At 47.5% G+C, this 20,150-nt stretch overlaps 1 protein-coding gene across 1 annotated transcript in view; it reads right to left on the bottom strand.

The window, feature by feature from the left end:
* The window catches only part of nfia (nuclear factor I/A), a 175,664-nt gene that overhangs the window by 100,355 nt on the left and 55,159 nt on the right, over positions 1 to 20,150 (bottom strand). Inside the window, exon 2 of the mRNA XM_070831610.1 lies at positions 10,977 to 11,505. Within this exon, the coding sequence (XP_070687711.1) occupies positions 10,977 to 11,505 (529 nt within the window). The remainder of the gene's footprint in view (positions 1 to 10,976; positions 11,506 to 20,150) is intronic.

Here is a 20,150-nt window from a genome sequence, read left to right as displayed (position 1 = left end):
TCGACGTCTCCTGTTCGGAGGTCAGAAAAAGGTCGAGTAAGAAGAGTTAAACCCTCAGATTCTCTCAGGACTGGTTCTTCTTCTGTGGTGAGAAAATCCTGCAGCTGTCGTCACACTCGGAGCTAAACCTGAAAACAGGTGCACAGTTTTCTGTTTCTGCTGCGTTTTCTCACCACGTCTGAACTTTGTGGTGATACAACGGTGTGAAATGTCACATCTGGGGGATGAATGTGATGAAAAAAGGACTTTACTCCAGAGGATTTCCTAAATATTTGACTCATGTTACTCTCAGGCTAAATGAGGAATTCATAGTGAAAATGTTTCTGTTTGGTCTAAAACACAAAGACTTCTGGGGACCACAAACACAACGGTCCGAATCAAAGCAGCACAGGTGGAGTTTCAGTCCAAAAACACTGGATCCTACATTTCCCACCATGCAACTGGATGGTGGAGAGATGGATGTGATCCACCTTCATCCTGCAGCATCCAGCTGATCAATAAGGTCCCTCAGTGACCCCCCCAGTGCTGCTGATATTAGATTAATTAAAGTAAGTGCCCCTAAAATAAGCTAAGCTAACACAGGAGACTGGTTTCACACAGTGGCATAGCATTAGCATGTAGCATTAGCATGTAGCATTAGCATGTAGCTTGGAGCCTTATAGCTCTGGAGACACCGACTGCACAGCTTCTCTTTAGCATGACGTTATTAATTTGAATTAGGGATCGTTTTTAGTCTCAGAAGCTTCAAACTGAACTCTGAACAGGAGCCAGACGCCATTTTGTTGGCACGGCGGGCGACTCTGGAGCGCCACGGTCCAAACCAGCGCCTGCAACACAGCTACATTCCTGCAGCACGACCTCCGCAAGACGGTCAGGGTGACCTTTAGACTGGTGTGTGTGTGTGTGTGTGTCAGAGATCAGTGTGCAGAGGAGGGGAATGTTTCTGTGAGGAGGAGGAGAAGAAGAAGGAGAAGAAGAAGAAAAGTTGCATGAATGAAGAAGAAAAGGGGGAAGAAGGAAATGATGGAGACGAGGTCATAAAAGCCAGAAAGAGCAGGGAAGGAGAGAGGATGTAAAAGGAAAAGACACCAGAGGAAGAAGTGAAGTGATGAAGAGAAAAGAATAAATGTTAGAAGATGGACAGAAGACAGAAGTTCCTTCTTTCCTTCCTCCTCTTCCTTCTTCACAGGCTGCCTGGTGACCACAGTCTTCGCTCCAGTCGCTTCCTGTTCATTCACTATTTATTTATTTAGTTAGACCTCCGTCTTTAATCTGCAGCTCGTGTTCACACTCGCTCCTGAAGCTGCTGCAGCGATGATGACCATCATTAATCGACTGGTTTATAAAACTGTATTCAAAATGTCCAACAGCCTAAAGTGGCAGAAATATTCTAGACCAGCAGCAACCTGGAAGGATCGACTAGTGGTCGTCCAACAGCTTCTGGACCCTTATTTTGAAAATCCATTCATACAGGAACAGGAAGTGTCCCGTCAGAATCACATTTACTGTTTATTCTTATTAATGTCTGAGTTCAAGATCTGTGTGTGTGTGTGTGTGTGTGTGTGTGTGTGTGTGTGTGTGTGTGTGTAAATGTGTGTGTGTGTGTGTGTGTGAGTGTGTGTGTGTGAGTGTGTGTGTGTGTGTAAATGTGAGTGTGTGTGTGCGTGAGTGTGTGTGAGTGTGTAAATGTGAGTGTGTGTGTGCGTGAGTGTGTGTGTAAATGTGAGTGTGTGTGTGCGTGAGTGTGTGTGTGTGAGTGTGTAAATGTGAGTGTGTGTGTGAGTGTGTGTGTAAATGTGTGTGAGTGTGTGTGAGTGTGTAAATGTGAGTGTGTGTGTGTGAGTGTGTGTGTGCGTGAGTGTGTGAGTGTGTGTGTGCGTGAGTGTGTGAGTGTGAGTGTGTGTGTAAATGTGAGTGTGTGTGTGTGAGTGTGTAAATGTGAGTGTGTGTGTGTGAGTGTGTAAATGTGAGTGTGTGTGTGTGTGAGTGTGTGTGTGCGTGAGTGTGTGAGTGTGTGTGTGTGTGTGTGTTGTGTTCAGGGATCAGCTCTAACACCCCTCGTGTCGCAGTGAGAACAGAAATATGTTCCAAACTGGAATATTTGCAGGGAAATCCGCGGAGAGCTCAGCGTTGACAATACGCTTTAAACCGGATTACCTGACTTCACCGCCGCACGCCGACGGATCAGCTGATATCTGCCCCGCTGAGGGGAGGGGGGGAGGATGGGGGAGGACTGGGGAGGACCGGGGGGGGGGACCTGAAGGCTCTGAGCTAGACACCCACAAAACACTTTTCTGCTCTGATGCTGTGTTTTGGGTTCTTTAGTGTTCGTATCAGCTGGAAACCTTCTGGAAGAACACCACAGAAGAAGAACATTTGGTTCTTCCAGTTAAAGGGAGTTCTTCCAGTTAAAGGGGAGTTCTTCCTGTTAAAGGGGAGTTCTTCCAGTTAAGGGGAGTTCTTCCAGTTAAGGGGAGTTCTTCCAGTTAAGGGGAGTTCTTCCAGTTAAAGGGGAGTTCTTCCTGTTAAAGGGGAGTTCTTCCAGTTAAGGGGAGTTCTTCCAGTTAAAGGGAGTTCTTCCAGTTAAAGGGGAGTTCTTCCTGTTAAGGGGGAGTTCTTCCTGTTAAAGGGAGTTCTTCCAGTTAAAGGGGAGTTCTTCCAGTTAAAGGGAGTTCTTCCAGTTAAAAGGAGTTCTTCCAGTTAAAGGGAGTTCTTCCAGTTAAAGGGGAGTTCTTCCAGTTAAAAGGAGTTCTTCCAGTTAAAGGGAGTTCTTCCAGTTAAAGGGAGTTCTTCCAGTTAAAAGGAGTTCTTCCAGTTAAAGGGGAGTTCTTCCAGTTAAAGGGGAGTTCTTCCAGTTAAAGGGGAGTTCTTCCAGTTAAAAGGAGTTCTTCCAGTTAAAGGGGAGTTCTTCCAGTTAAAGGGGAGTTCTTCCAGTTAAAGGGGAGTTCTTCCAGTTAAAGGGGAGTTCTTCCAGTTAAAGGGGAGTTCTTCCAGTTAAAGGGGAGTTCTTCCTCCACTGTGTCCTGATCTAATATCTGATGATTCTTGAATCCTTCATGTTGAATTCCTGAATCTTTGGTCTCTGAATGAAAGAGTTTGTTCTGAGCTGCTCTTTATGGAAACAGTCTGAGATATATAAATACAGATTGATTGATTGATTGATTGATTGATTGAGATGATTCCAGCAGCTGGTCTGTTTTTACTGTGAGATCCTGACGAACACCTTTAACCTGTGGAGCAGCGTCTTTGAGTCAAATCCACATATTTTCAGAGCTTCTTGTAACTTTGAGAGATTTGTCTCAAAACAAAAAGTGTCTGCGGTCGACCTGCTGACGGCTGTCAATTCTGTGAAGGAGTGTGTGTGTGTGTGTGTGTGTGTGTGTGTGTGAGTGTGAGTGTGTGTGTGAGTGTGTGTGTGTGTGTGAGTGTGTGTGGTGGGTTGGGGGTGTTCCCGTGGTCACAGTGTGTACTTCAGGAACCACAACAGAGTCTGCGGTTTTCAGTGCCGTGCTCTCCTTAAACGGCTCCACATGGAGAGGAGGAGGAGGAGGAGATGACGAAGAGGAAGAAGAAGAAGAAGAAGAAACATAAAGCGTCTGTAAGTGGAGACGAGCCAACAGTCGCCACAGACATGCTGGAAGATTGTGTTTCTCTCAGCGAAAAGGAAAACCACACACACACACACACACACACACACACACACACACACACACACACACACACACACACACACACACACACACACACACACACACACACACACACACACACACACACACACACACACACACTCACACACACACACTCACACACACACACACACACACACACACACACACACACACACACACACACACACACACACACTCTTTCTGCCTGTTGAGCCTGACTTTGTCCTTAAATGTCACTTTAAAGGACCAGTTTGTATTTTCTTTAAAAACTCCTCCATCAGCTCGTTCCGACTCTTAGAGCTCAAATTCTGCTCATGTTGAACTTCACCTGTGTGTGTGGAGGTTTACATGGTTCACTGTCACAGACGGAGCTGCTGCTGCTGCCTTCAGGTCAGGGGGGTCGGATCAATCAAAGAAGGGACTATTTTATTCTAAAATAATAATCTATATTTTATTCAGAAAGATGAATTTAAACAGACAAACTTCAACAACTTTTCCTCCATAAAATAAATAAAATCTTCTTCTACATCAGACTCACAGGTTCACCTCCGACAGACAGACAGACAGACAGACAGACAGACAGACAGACAGACAGACAGACAGACAGACAGACAGACAGGTGAAACTCTCTGTCTCTAAAGTCTCCACTTTTCCTTCAGCTGTTTATTTTGCCAGGATGTTTCCACCTCTCTGATTCAGGGAGTTCCTCTTGTTATTATAGTTTTCTGACATAATGAAGTGACGGAGGAGCAGCCGCTCACACACAGCGTCTGAGCCGAGGTCACACTGAAAACCAACCGTGGACGTTAGAAGCAGTGAAATAAAAAATAACTGCTGCTTCTCTCTGTCTTTAACTCTCAGACGGCACATTTGCCTCAGAAGAGCGTCGTCGTCGTCGTTCTCTCTGCACAAGACGACAGAATCAGTGAATCAGGTCGTGACCTGACAGGACGAACATCAAACATCTCAGACCTCCATCACTTCCTGAGACAAGGAGAACAACCAAACTCTCCCTTCTGGGACTTTAACTAACTTAAATGTAACTGCTGCGACCCGATTGGAGATCAATTAAGTTTCATCAGGAACTCTTTTATGCGTCTTCACGATCAGGAAACATTCTTTCATCCCAAATATCTGGAAGTGACTCCGCTGAACCAAAGACCAGAGCAGTGAATGATGGAGGTGAAGAGGTGAAACAAGAAGTGTGTGTGTGTGTGTGTGTGTGTGTGTGTATGTATGAGAGTGTGTGTGTGTGTGTGTGTGTGTGTGTGTGTGTGTGTGTGTGTGTCAGCTGCAGGAAGTTAAATCAAGATGGAGTCTGCTGTGTAGCTCTGCTCCGAGAGGACGGCCGGTCAGGAACTAGTTCAGAGACGAAGCTCCAAATCTCTTTAAGAGCTCAGGAGGACGGAGGGAAGTGGGTCAGACGTCTTTACACACACACACACACACACACACACACACACACACACACACACACACACACACACACACACACACACACACACACACACACACACACACACACACACACACACACACACACACACACACACTGTTGGTACCAGCCCTTCGGGGTCGTATAAGGTGACGGGCTGATAAATATCTCCAGGCTTTGGGAACCTTCGCGTCCAGTCGGTTCGTTATCTCCCCGTCACACTGACATCCTCCCATTGTGCTGCCGCGCTGACAAACATGTCAGGTGACACGTGAAGTCATCGCTCGGACCAATCACAGACGCACGCCGGCGTCCTAAATCACGCTGTGCGCTTCAAAAGGACTCGACTGAGAAGACGCACTCTGAAAAGAACAACCCAACCCAGATGGCCCAGATGTTCACGTCGCCGCCCTCTGGTGGCCGCGGTCATCGTGACGGCAGCGAGGGAGGAGGTCAGGTGACATAACGTGACTCAAGTGATGTCATACATGTACCGTGACATCAGCAAATCCACTTATTAAAACCCAAACCATCTTTTCCTGAACCAAACTAGCGACGCTAACGTACATCTCCTACATAACTTCTTATTTCTTTTGTCCTGGTGCCTAAACCTAACCTAACCGCAACCGTAACTTACGCCAAGTTGGTAACGTGCCTTTAATTCTGTAACTAAAATTCTAACTCAAACATCTTCGGTTAAACCTCATCGTGTCATTTTGGTGCCTAAACTTAACCAAACTGTGACGACAATGTTAGCGTACGTCACACTAACATATTTATTTCTACCGTGAAATCTAACCACGTAGTTTTTGGCCGAATACCGTCAGTCCAGTCCAGGGGTTCCCAACCTGAGGGTCGGGGCCCTCTGAGGGGTCGCCACATAAATCCAGGTCTGGACGCACAGATTAGGTTTCAGGTTTTGGATCTTTTGTGAGTTTTTTTTGTTAAAAATCAGAGAGTTTGACTCCTTCAGGCCTCTTTGGTGGAACACAACACTTCTTTATACTGAAATAAAGCCTCGTGTTTTATAAACCTTCAAGTTTTTCATGTACAAATATAAAAATCAGAGAAGTCACTGAAGCCATCAGACAAATGCAGCCAAAAGTAGAATGTTTCCCTGAGAGCTGAGCGACGGAGCAAAAGAACCAACCATCTGAGTGACAGCGGTCACATGACCTCCGCTGGGCGCCGTCAGCGAGGTGGTTTCGCTGCAGAGCCACAAAGTTGAATGCAGAACCGGTTCTATCAGACTTTAATGGTTCCGTGGCTCTAATCAGCTTTAACTGGCTCCTCTGCCCACATTAATATTATCTCCTCCGTAATAAACCTCAGCGTCTTTATTCCAGCCTCTGAATCAAACACAGACGAGACCCAGTCGACCTTTTGTTCACGACCGGCCGCACGGCGCCCACCACCTCCGTGACCACGCCCCCTCCTCCTAGCGCTGTGTGTGTGTGTGTGTGTGTGTGTGTGTGTGTGTGTGTGCTAATGAGGGGGGGGGGTGTTTATCCTAGAGGTTAAACACCCTGATGATAGGGGTCACGACCTTTCAGCACGTGTTGAGCGTTCCTGCGATAGTGACACCCGCCGCCGCCGCCGCGGGTGAGCTCGTAAATCAGCGAGAGGAAGGGGAGGATGAGGGGGAGAGGACGACCTTTGACCCCCCACTTGTTCCTGAGGACACACACACACACACACACACACACACACACACACACACACACACACAGAGGTCTCTCTCTCTCTGTGTGTGTTCGTGTTCGTCCGTTCATTTGAAAAGCTCCACCTGTTCTCTGCTCCGCTCTCCTTCCTGTGCAGCTGTTTACTGTATTTGTTCTTCGTACGTCACGATCTGCTCCGACTCTTCCCCCCCCCCCCTCACAGGACTTTTACTTTGGTTCTCACGTTCGCTGCTTAAGTTGCCGTTTCCTGTTTTATTGTGTAGTGAAGTCGTCTCTGTCTTTATTGTCCCCTGTCTTCACCCTGACCGTCAGTCCGTCCGTCTGCCACAGTCCTCGTTACCTCGCGGTGTCTCGTCTACTTTTACACATGTTCTGTCATTAAAACTCTGAAGATCTGCCTTTCGTCTGTGTTTGGGGGGTTGAGTGTGACAGTAAATCGTCTGTCATGATTCAAACCTTAACAGAGTTTGACTTTAATCATGTTTGGTGTCATCATGCTGTTGTTCTGGACCAGAAGTTATTCTAAGAGCTCTTCCTCACTTCGTCCTTCCCTGGTTACGTCCATGTTGGGGGGCAAAACACTGGAAATGACTCCGAACACTTAAACTACGACCACAGTTTGATTATAAAGCACAATGACGGCGTCAGAGGAACCACAACAGCTCCAACACTACAGAGTTAGAGCTGCACCCTAAAACTGAAGCTCCAACCAGAGAACGATGGTTATTTGATGAATAATCTCAAGGGTTAAAACGACTTTTGAATTTAAAACATCAGTTTAAGGATCTGACCACCATCTCTCCTGAAGCACCTGAACACAACCATAACACCACTGTTCATGCTTTAACTGGAGGTATTCTTATTTATATATATATATATATGTATATATATGTATATATATGTATATGTATAAATAGTTTTGTGTGAACTATTCCTTAAAAAGTCCCCTGTTAGTTTCTTTGTTTTTGAGCTCCGGTTAGTTTAATAAGTTTAATAAGTTTAATCTCGAGAGCAGCAGGAAAGATAAAAAGCGTAGAAGAGTCAGAATCGAACGCCCGGGGGGGTCGAGGCGGCAGAAAACAAGCCTTCAGCTACAGACTGGGGGGCTGCAGGTCACCGTGTCACACAAAGCAGAGGAGACCGGCTGCAGGAGACAAACCTGAGAGCTGGAGGGGAAACTGACTCTGGATCTGCTGCAGGTTTGGAGGTTTTCTGCTGCAAACACTCGCAGGATTAAATCAAAAATGGTTGGTGGTTTGCTGCGGTTTCTACTGGCAACGCTGTTGGTCTTCAGCCCCCCCCGGTCCGCCTCCTCCTCCGCCTCCTCCGCCCCCCCCCACTCTGAGTCAGTAGTATGGGGATGAATTTAATTACCGGCCCGGGCTGCCCCGACAGCCCCCGCCTCCGGCCCTGCCAGCCCCGAGGTCAGTCTGCCTTCACATGGCTTTTAATCAACGCCGCCGCTCCAGAAAAGCTCCGCTGCCTTAAATAAGAAGCCGAAGAAACCTGATCCTCCTGCATACAGACCGGGGGGGGGAGGAGGAGGGAGGGAGAGGGGGGAGACGGGGGAGCTCTTCTTCTCTCTTTCACCTCATTCAAAGGAGACAAAACGCTGCCAAGTCCTGAGCTCCCTCATGAAAAGGCTTCCAAACTCAGCGTCTGGGTGGCGAAAGTTAAAGTTAAAGCCTAAATTTAGCAGGAGGGAATTAAAACATAAACATATTCTTAGGAAACGCCACAAATGATCCCCTCTGTGTTTCTGCTGCTGCCGACAACGACGGGCAACTAAAAACAAGTGTATTCAGACAGAAACATCGCTGCCAGCGCTCAGAGGAACCTTTTCTTCTCCTCTGACTGAGCGGCCGTGCAGCGGCGTCGGAGCCTTTTAGCCTCCAAACTTTTTCCCCCCGGTGCTGAAGGGAGCTCAGTGTGAACATGCACACGGCTGATTACTGCGAAAACACACCCGGGAGGAGGGGGGAGAGCGGCGATCTGGACGGGGGAGGGGGGGGAGGAGAATGGGAGCAGTCTTTGGGCTCAGAGAGGCTTTAGTCTGCGAGAGGAAATGATTGTAATTAAGGTTCAGAGTGTTTGTGTCTGCTGACGGATCGCAGCTGAAGCTTCACCTCCACAGAAACAGTCCTGACGTCAGAGCGCTTCTGTCTGCAGGATCCCTCAAACATCCAACATCCTCAAACAACTTATTGATCTGAACACTCTGATCAGCTTCAGTCATCGGACAATAAGTCGCTCAGACGGTGAATCGAGCCTCAAGGCCTCAGGTGGGACGGTTACAGCACAGCTGATAATTTTGGGGGGTTTGGACATGTGGAGCAGACAAAACAAGATGAAGTGACACTAACAGGCGTTTAACGCCGTCCTCCAACGTTCTGATCGATCAATCCATCGATAAAAGCGCCAACAGACGGGTCAGTGACGTGATCTCCGGCCGCTCTGCTGTCACAGACCTAAATTCTTCACAGCATCTTCAGCTTAAAAAAGTCCTGCCAGCTTTCCAGACGTCGGCCTCTGTGCCTGCTGATGATCGTGTGGTCTGACTGAAAGGTCCGGAACAGCTGCTAAAGGGACCCTGAGGCGAGATTATTCACAAAACTACCGACTCCAAGGTCAGTCGGAGGAGTTCTTCCTCTTGTGTTCAGGACACCAGACTTCGGCGGCGAGAAGCTTTTTCAGGGAAACTCTGAAGCTGCGTCTCGAACTCGGAGTCGAGTCGAGTGCCAAGAGTTCGCTGCCAAACGTCTCCTGCACGCACAAACACCCGACCGGCCAAATTATTCTTCCCGTGGAATCAGTCGGAAATCGGGAAACGTGCTGAGCAATCACTCCGGCGATAATTGTGTTTTTTTGTCATGAAAGGTGTGCCAGCTTCACCCACATCCTCCCTCCCTGCCTCCCCCCTGAGGGCAGCCGGCGTGAGGAGGTTTGGCAGAGACTCTTCCTGCCCGCTGATGGAGTGACGGCTGTCTGCAGCAGATAACGTGCTCCTAACGTGGTTTTTACCCTCAAACTGACGGACGCTGGAGCGCAGAGCTCCACATTTAAACCCTCCAGGAAACAGACCGAGGCCGTCGCCTCCGCTGCCGAGGAAACGTTTGACAGCGTTCAGACGTCTCTCAGCGGTTTGACCTGATTCACCGATAAAAACAGCATCTCATATTCAAATAATATCGTTTAAATAAACGGCCGTAACCTTTGCAGCTTAACACCAGATCAAGTTCATGTTGTCTGATGCTGGTTCATATTCTGAATATCTGTAAAGATTTCCACTTTATATTTATGTGAACGCACCAACACACCAAGGCTAAAGGCTAATTCTGCTAATTTTACTTGGCAGTAAAAACCGGATTTAATGTTGAAGCTAAAATAGAAAACTGAGACCTTTAAACTAAAAGCTGGCGTTAACAGACGCACCTGAACGCGTCAGAGCTGAGGAGTTAAAGCTGCTTTGCCGTTTGAATTTTCTGTTGGACACAGATCTTGAATCTTTACCTGGTTAAATATGTAGATAGATAGATAGAAAGTTAAGACCACCAACATGAATACAAACAAATAAATAAGCAAAAATAAAAAAAACGAAATAAGAAATGTACAAATATACTGTGTGTGTGTGTGTGTGTGTGTGTGTGTGTGTGTGTGTGTGTGTGTGTGTGTGTGTGTGTATCACTCCATTCATGCTATCAGACGGTTTAGCTGCAGGTGAATAAACGACCTCAAACACATCTTCGACGTTCCTCCGCTGACGTCTGCTGCTACTCGGAGAGCCAGTAGACGCCAACCTGCCTGAATATTTGACGAGCTACGGTCCGGCCGTAACGCAGAGAGAGTCACCAAGTCAAGTCCACTTCTACAAATACCTCCAGATAAGAAAAGCCTGAGCCACAGAACCACGAGGACGAGACGGAGGAAGAGAAACCAGAAGTCACTTCAGCACACACACACACACACACACACACACACACACACACACACACACACACACACACACACTCTCTCTCCAGGTGCTGCGTGTCGTTAGTGACGTTCAGGCGTCTTCATCATGTGTTCATCAGTTCACAAAGACCAAACAGGGAGCTGCTGACTGAACACAAGCTGCTCTGCATCACACACACACACACACACACACACACACACACACACTCACTAGGTAGAAGAGGCTCAGGGACTCACCTGTGTGCACGAAGTAGGCCAGGTACAGATCCAGCTCCTTGACAGAAACTCCAATGTGGTGCGGCTGCACACACAGGGTGGGGTTCGAACACTGAGGAGACTTTACCAGCCTCTCCCCGTCAGTACTTTCGAGGGGAATCCCTTTGAATAAAATCACCATGACCAGGTCCAGCCTCCACACTTTGTCCGCCTGGCGCAGGCAGTCGATCCTCCTCATCTTGCCCTTCTGGTCGGGGTTGGACAGCACGCAGCACGGCGCCTTCTTCCCCGTCACCGTCAGCACAAAGTCCTCCCTGAACTCGGGCCGGATGTCCTTGCGCAGCTTGGCCAGGAGGCGCGACGCCCACTTCTGTTTGACCTCGGGCTTCTCGCCGAGCAGCTCGTCCTTCACGGCGCGCTCCTCCTCCTTGGACATGCGCTTCTCGTGCTTCTTGAAGTACTTCCTCTTGCGGGCCTGCAGGTTGAACCATGTGTAGGCGAAGGCCCGGACGTGGGGCAGCAGGGCTTCGATGAAAGGATGGAATTCATCCTGGGGGAGGAGAGAAGAGGCCCGGTGAGCCGGCGAGACACAAACACCAACATCCAACACGCAACAACACACTTTTCCCTCTCAACTCGATTTAAGGTCACAAAAATGGTCTTACTGCACTTTAACTGTGTCACATGGTGTCTTTTATCACATCCAAACCACCTCACACACATTTTCCCCAAATCCAGCCAAACATATTTGGTTGACTGGATGTTACAGTGATGTCTGGCTGCACAGCAGGAGTTGGTAATGAACGCTAAGCGGTACGCGGGGCCGCAGAGGTCGACATAATTATGTCTTAAAACTCTTGTTTTCTTAATAGACGCCGATGTGGTGAGATCAGCTCGGCCCGCTCACTCCACACTCCTGCTGTTTGGAGGCTTCTCCAAAAATGGGGGTCATTCCTGCGCTGGAGAATTCCCCGAATGATCCCGTTCTGGGAAATGTTTTTAGATCAGCTGGTGAAGGACGGGAAGAAGAAAGGAAAGAGGAAAGATGGAAAAACAGAAGGAAAGGGGGAGGAAGTAGGAGGGAATAAAGGAAGAGAGGAAGAACGACAGAGAGAAAGTGGTGAGTGCTGCAGAACTGATGGAGAAGAAGAAACAAAGGGAGGAAGAGTGAGGAAGAGAGGGAGTGAAGGAGTGAAGGAGGAAGAGTGAGGAAGAGAGGGAGGGAAGGAGGCAAAGAAAGAGACCAAAGGAGGAAGGAGGACACAACAATGAATTTCTTGCTGAGAATAATCAGCTGATCGATCACGTTTAGAATCAGTGTGTTTTCTGTCTGTGGGGGTCTGTGGAAGTCTGTGGAGGTCTGTGGAGGTCTGTGGAAGTCTGTGGAGGTCTGTGGAGGTCTGTGGGGGTCTGTGGAGGTCTGTGGGGGTCTGTGGAGGTCTGTGGAGGTCTGTGGAGGTCTGTGGGGGTCTGTGGAGGTCTGTGGAGGTCTGTGGGGGTCTGTGGTGGTCTGTGGAGGTCTGTGGAGGTCTGTGGAGGTCTGCCAACCCCGAAGAAAACACATTAAACGACCAAAATCCAACCGACCGACCGACCAGCAGCCACAAGCAGCCGTCTGCTGTCATGTGGAGGATTAAAGGTGCATTACGTGGCTTCTGGCTGACGAGCACTGCGCTCGTATTAAAGTGGGTAATGTGGTTAGACGGCATGTCGTGGATTAGACCTGCTCCCCCCCACCACCACCACCACCAGCCCTCTGCTTTCTGCCAACCCCAAAAACCAGCAGAACACCAGGCAGAGCAGGGAGGGAGGAGGAGGAGGAGGAGGAGGAGGAGGAGGAGGAACAGTGTAGGCGCAGCACCGAGGAAGAGCTTCCAGTTCAAACGTTATCACAGCTGGATGAACCGAGGTGAGCAGCTCCTCTTTTCTACGTGTGACGTCGTGTTTTCACTGACAGAAGGAGACTCTCCATCAGCACCAGCAGATAATTAACTCTTCATTCATGTCCCTCAGAAAGTCTCAGGAATTCAGCCTCAGATAACAAAGCTGCTCCTCTGAGAGCTTCCCTTTAAACACCCTTCATTTAAAGCACCATCTCCGGCTCCTGACCTCCTGCTGTGGAACCAGGAAGCTGGTTATCAGCGCAGAGCGAGGAGGACGCTACCGGAGGAAGAGAACACAGAGTCTCAGTGTGTGTTTGTGACGGAGGTGTTAAAGAGAAGTGTGCTGCAGAAAACACCAAGGTTCAGTAAGGAAAGAGGTCGGAGATGTTAAATCCAAGCAGCTGAACAAGAACTGAATAAAAGAACGACTCCAACAGCTGAGTGAAGTTTAGAGGTTCACTCTGACCATGTTTCTGTTTAAAAGTCTCAGTTAGTCTTTAAACACACCAGGACGTGGCTCTTAAAGGAGCAGTTAGCTCACTAGCTAGCAGGTCTGACAGCAAACTGACTGGTTCTTCAGCGTCTTTACTGACTTTAACATCATCTTTAACTGATGAACATCATGTGAGACATTCAGGGAACCATTCAAACTTTATTTCTCTCTCACTGTGGCTGTTGTTCTGTCAGATAAAGTCCTGAGGTTCATCACAAATCAGAGCTCATTTAAAACAAAGTGACCTGCTGATATTTAACCAAAGATCTGTCACTGGTTTTATTTAACAGAGTGAAATGAGAACGTGTTAACGATGAGATAAAAACATTATATCTGATATTCTTCTTCCTCCATAATTATCTGAACTCTTTTATAATTAACTTTAAATCCACTGTTTCTGTCACCTGTCTGATTTGATGGATGGACAGAATAAAACTCTGGGAACATTTTCTTTGTTGTTTTCGTGGCGTCATTTCAGTTTGTCCGTCTAAACGCAGACAGAAACACAACGGACGAGCTTCATCGGCGAGGAGCGACGAAGACGAGGGAGGAAAAAAAGAGCAGCAGCAGCAGCAGCTGAGCGCAGAGAGAGAAGAGACGGACAGAAAACATCTTCGTGGAACATTTCTTATTTGGATAAAACCCCTCAGAGGGTTACTGAGCAGGACGGGATGGAGGGAGGGAGGGAGGGAGAGAGGGGGAGAGGGGGGAGGCTGGAGGCCCTGCTCCTCCTCCTCCTCCTCCTCCTCCTCCTCCTCCACGGCCACGTATTGAGGAAAAAAAAACACTCGACTATTCATAGATCAAAGAGGTTCACACACATCTTGATACGAGCAAATGCCTCCGACTGGGGTGGCACACACACACACACACACACACACACACACACACACACACACACACACACACACACACACACACACACACACACACACACACACACACACACACACACACACACACACACACACACACACACACACACACACTTAATGTTTAACCTTTAAAGACAAAGACAGCTGATTTCAGGTGAAATCTTCTTGCTCCTCTTAATAAAACAGCTTTGACTCTTTTTGCTGGTTTCGTGTTGGAGACGTGAGATAATCTCAAGATAACGGCTGGTTTTTTTGGAGCTTATTTTAGGAAAAAATAAAACATTTCAGGAGACGACATGAAGAATTTATCCACCGCAAACTACTTCAAGTCATATTGTTTCATGTATGAACTCTTCAAAATACTGACTGACTCGTGTTGGACACATAAAATTCTCTCTTTTTGTAGGAAATCTCATTTGTAACTCACTAAATAACGTTTATGTGGAGAAACAGAGCAAAATGTGCAGAAACTGCAAATCAAGAAGAACGAAAAAACTAGAAATGAGTTCAGTAACTGATGTTCTCAGTGAACAGGCAGATTTTTGACCTCTTTTAAGGAGATTTTTTAGAGTTTCCAGCAGAAATCAACTTCCGTCAAGATGTTTTGACTGTTTTCCACTTATTGGGAAATAAATGAAGACTTTATCAGGATCCAGTTAAAACAAAGACGGAGAATGTTTGTGTTTTTATGAGCTGCAGGTTAAATCACCTCCACAGCGATGCGTTCACTGACTTCCTGTGTTTGGCCCTCACAGATGTGCACGTCCATGTTTAACACATTCGTTAGGGACTAATTTCAGCGGCGGATTAATCCACGTTTGGCGCTGGAGCGTGTTTTAATATTTTCTGGAGCTCTGAGGAAGAGAAACGGTGACGTCTCACTCATTTCGCTCTTCTTTTACTTTTTAAAACAACTGTTTTGTTTCAGCTCCACGTTTTTGGGTTAAATATGTAAAAACAAATAAAATAAAATCCAGGAAGTTCAGGAGGAGTTTGTTCCAGCTGTGGCGTCTTTATGTCAAAGCTCCTCTCTCAGATGAAACCTCCTCACGCCGCAGAGGAAACTATATCTACAGGCTGTGCATTAGAGCACCAGCTGCATTGCTTTTTTTTATATAACATTGTTCACCCTCCCTTGTCAAGGGGGTCTGAATACAGCACATTGTTTCTTCTTGGAGACGGTCCAGGCGAACGGGTTTGTCTCCAAAAGCGCCTCCAGCCGCTCTGCAGCCAACCTGCAGCTCTGAATCTCTCTCCAGGACGGCCGAGGACGCCGCCTTTTGTTATTTGTGGTTTGTGCCGGGAGTGAGATGTGTTTCTGTTTGTGTGCGAGTCCTCGGGCGGTTATTAGGACGACGAGCGGCTGCTGGACGGGTGATGTGTTCAGCACACACACACACACACACACACACACACACACACACACACACACACACACACACACACACACATTCCACAGTGGATCTGCAGCTCGGCCGCTCTGGATGTTCGCTGGAGCCACATACCAACATTCCTCACAGCCCAGTGCAGCGTTTCAGCTTCCTGAGCCGCTCACACCGTCCGCCGCCACCACAGCCACCGCCGCTTCCTCCGTCCTTCCTCCCTTCTCTCCCTCTCTCTCTCTCTCTCTCTCTCTCTCTCTCTCTCTCTCTCTCCCGCCACAAACAAAATCCCACTTAACAAGTCACTTGGTTTTATATTCAGCCTTAAAAAAACAAGCTCTCCCTGCCAGCGCGGTGAGATAATCCCTCTTGTTCTCACTCGGGGAATGTTTTCTGAAATCAAACGACAGAATGAAATAATCCTGTTTCTGCGTCCGTGTCAGAGATGATTCAGGGAAACTATTGACTCCAGCTGATTTATACCAAATTATGTCAAACTAACGGCTGTTTTTTTTGGGGGGAAAATCTAACGTTTTCTGCCGTTTGTCCACCTCAAACAATCTGCTCCAATGTGGAGCTTTAAAACCTGTTCCAGCTCCTTCACACTGACGCCAGAATGAATCTTTTCTGTTGTTTTAGGAACAAGAAGAAAAACAAAACAGCTTCAGCACAATCACAACGAGCCAATTTGTGCTGGAAATGTGAAATTATTTTAGGAAAATAAAACGACTGTAGAGGAGATGAAATGATGGTGTTGGTCCTCTCACAGGAATCAGTGCCTGTAACTTGTAAATGAGACGAAGCAGCTCTGCAGGAAGAAAAATCAAGGAAATGATTCTTTACAGGATAAAATATTGACTGATCTCGTTGCAGAGGGATTTTTTGAGCTTGTTCTGAGTAAATCGGTGATGTTTGAGCTGGAGGAGCTCGCTGTGTGTCCACTTCAGCTCCAACTATCTACCAACAAGTCATTTGTTCCTGTGTTTCCACAGTGAGTAAGAATTGTGCCAGTTGCTGTGAGATAATCCCACTTGTCCCCAGCAAGTCTCTTCTCCTGTTTCTGGGATTTATTTCCAGCGGGTATCACAGAGCTGCAGGCTGCGTGAGAGGAAACGTGTTTTCACTGAGAACAGGTGAAAATCACCTCGTCTCCGGGGCACAAGCTCCGACTGAGCCGCTGAATAAAAGGCCTCCTGGTTAAAGGGCTGGAAGCGGACGTGCGACGAGGCTCCCCGGGGTTCTTTCTTCCTCTCTTTTGGGGGTCAGTCTTTCTTTCAGCGCTTTCCCTCCGAGGAAATCGGCGTTTCTAAACCTGCGAGGGGAGTCCGAGCGTCTGAGCGCCGGACGCAGGCTTACACGTTCCCCCCGTGCGCCGTGGTGACAGACAGCCTCCCCCCGAACGCCCGTCAGCGAGGGGAGCAATAATGGTAATCCTGCTGACACCCACACCCACACACTGAGGGAATTATCGGCGTGTCACTCGGGCTCAGAGGCTCGCCGGCGAGGCCTCGGCGGTGAGGCCGTTAACGGCTGGTGATGAAGGAGGACGAGGACGAGGAGGAGGAACGGCGACGAAGCACAAACTGACAAACGGGACTCGACCGAGGGTCCAGACCCCCCCGGCCCAGAACGTTACACAGAAATTATCCAACAAGACGAACGACACGAAAGCAGAATCATGTTGACTAAACAAATCAGAAGGTCTGGGATCAGGTCTGGGATCAGGTCTGGGATCAGGTCTGGGATCAGGTCTGGACAAATAGAGAAATATAAGAAAACAAACCTACACTTCCTGTTTTGGTTTCATTCACAATAAAAATCTGCTGTTCACTTTTCAGTCTATTTATTTTTATCATCTTTTGTCTTTCGGTTGATTTAAAGATCAACTTGTTGCTTTTTCTTCACGGTCGATTTAAAAAAATTCAAACGTCCAGATTTCGTCAGTGTCACAAATTAAAGTTCGCAACCGACAGAATTATCTGATTTACAATAATTAATCCCAGAGTTCATCCTAACGGCAAAACAATTAGTTAAATAAAAAAACCACACGCTTCACGTCGTGATAAAAGCAGCTTTGAAAAAAGCTAAATTACGCTGAAATAAATTCAGGCTCATCTGTGATGGCGCCCCCTGCTGCCTCCGGCTCCACTCCGTCACACTAAACGCTCCTGATTTTAGTTATTTTTCTATTTTTTTAAAAAATATTTAAACCATTAAACTCTGATTTCTGACCAGGAAACACCAGCAGAGACATTTTAGGTCAACGATCAACTCCAGAAATATAAATCAGTCTTTACATTTGGCCGTCGAGATGCTAAATAATAAAAAAGAAAACAAGCGTTTGTTCCACACGAGTTCGAATGTTTGAGGACGGAGAAAAAGCAGCTTCACACACACACACACACACACACACACACACGTCTTATCAATGGGGGGGAAACGTGCGAAATATCAGAAATTCATTTAAAAAGCAATTAAATAATGACACCAAACAGCAGAGAGAAGAACCATCTGCTCGGCACCAGTAAACACATCTGCTCAAACCCTTAAGACACATTTATTCTGACCCTGTGCTGAGCTGGATTTGTGAAACCGACAGTCTGTGAGGACTCTGGCTGCTGATTATCGGTTTTGCTGTCTGATAATCAGATTAAACGTTAAAGCTCGGGCTCGTTTGTGCAGTTTCAGACGCTCACATCGTCTTCAAAAACGCCTCACAGTCGAGAAAATCAAGACGCCGAATCGCTTCTGTGCAGAAATTTTGGATTCAATGAAAAAAAGAAAATAGAATAAATTGCAAAAAAAAAGGTGATGATGATGATGATGATGATGATGATGAGCTGCGACAAAAAACATCCACAGCAGATTAAAACCCAGACGCTGAATGATCTCCTTTCACTGTGATCATTTCCAGCCAGGATCAATAAGCCCACTGGTTCAGCCTGTAAACTGTCCGAATTAAAAACCAGCCAGTGATCTATAATAATAGATCTGCTGTAATAATATTAATATTAGAAGAATAAAAATGTGATGAAATTAGACATTTCAAATTAAAACACACACTGAAATAAAAACATTTAAATGTAAATCTGCCTGTTTTTAATTTTTATTCTAATTGTGAGGAGCTGCGGTTAATTTCAGGAGATTAAGGCTGTAATTCCTGCAAAATCTGCACAAGGTGACACCCAAAAAAAAAAGCTCTTAAATCCTATTTTAACCTCTGACCCTGAACACAACACTGAGGCACAAACAAAATTATTTTTAAAGAACAAAACGAGGTCGAATTTCAGCTTCTGGTGAATAAATATGTAAATGTGTTCAATTCAAATTTAGGATCTGAACTGGAAATAAATCCTGGATCAGTCTGAGTGTGAAATAAGATTTAGTTTGAGGATCTTGGGGATCTTTCCTGCAGGCTGCAGGTCTGCTGTGTCACCTCAGGTCACCTCTGACACCTACATTTTGTTTTTGGGGGGTTTGTTCTGCGGTGTCAGGCCTGAAGTTTCCTCTGCGAGGCCCGAAGTGCAGCAGTGAGGAAGCAATGAATGATCAGCTTCACTCTGATTTTACACAACAGGACCAACCTGCAGAGTTCAACACGGCAGCCGGAGAGAGGAGCAGAGAGCCCGCAGCTGACAGCCCGCCTCCCCCCGCCTGGCCGCAGCGCTCCTGCGGCAGGAGCGCAATTTATTACTAATTTAGGCGCAAATGTGAAGCTTCTGTCGGAGCTGCGCCACAAAGAGTCACAGCTGTGGACATTCAGATCAGCTTCCTGCACACAAGCGTCTCTGCAGCTGAAGGCAAAGCTCCTCCGACTGTTGGAAAGTTTTTGGGTTGGTTTTTTTTTTTTTTTTTTTTTTTAGGGGGGGGTGAAGAAACCAGAAATAACCTGCAAGTTAACGCGTCCAAATTCTGCCCGAGCTTTCAGAGCACGCATCCAAATTCTGCGCAAATTCTGGCAGTGAAACTTGTAAAGATGGAAAGCTCCAAACGGAGAACCACAGTCCCCTCCCTCCTGCCTCCCCTGCCTCCCCCACACTGAGGGCCGGAGCTCCGGCCGGGCAGCGGGAGCCTGAGCCGGAGCAGCCGGGACGGAGAGTGCGTGCAGCCCGCAGAGAAACAGACACAAAGAGCCGCTAGAAGCTCCGCACGAGCACCGCAGACTGTGCTGGGGGGGGGGGAGGGGGGAGGAGGGGGGAGAGTCCGAGAGACGCCGAGAAATGAGCCCTAAATAATTTAATAAAGGAAGTTTGCCGTCCGCCATGTGCTGCAGGAGAGGAAGAGAAGTGTGAGGAAGAGGAGGGCAGACTATAGGCAGCTCTCCATAGAGGCTATACGGCCCGGGGGGGGGGGCAGTAAACAGGCTATAGGGGAGCCCTGCCCCCCCCACCCCACCCCTCCCCCCTGCAAAGAAACACCGTTAAGAGAATTAAAAAAGTTTGAGAGCAGACTCACCTGTGTTAAACATAGCGGAGAATACATATCTGTCGGGTCTGGGAGGTGTGTGTGTGTGTGTGTGTGTGTGTGTGTGTGTTACTGTAACTCCAGCCTGTGTGTGTGTG

This window comes from Pempheris klunzingeri, chromosome 6 (assembly GCF_042242105.1).
Source record: "Pempheris klunzingeri isolate RE-2024b chromosome 6, fPemKlu1.hap1, whole genome shotgun sequence".
Taxonomy (NCBI): Eukaryota; Metazoa; Chordata; class Actinopteri; order Acropomatiformes; family Pempheridae; genus Pempheris; species Pempheris klunzingeri.
The sequence above is the reverse complement of the archived record's forward strand: the minus strand, read 5'-3'. Positions and strand labels throughout refer to the sequence as shown.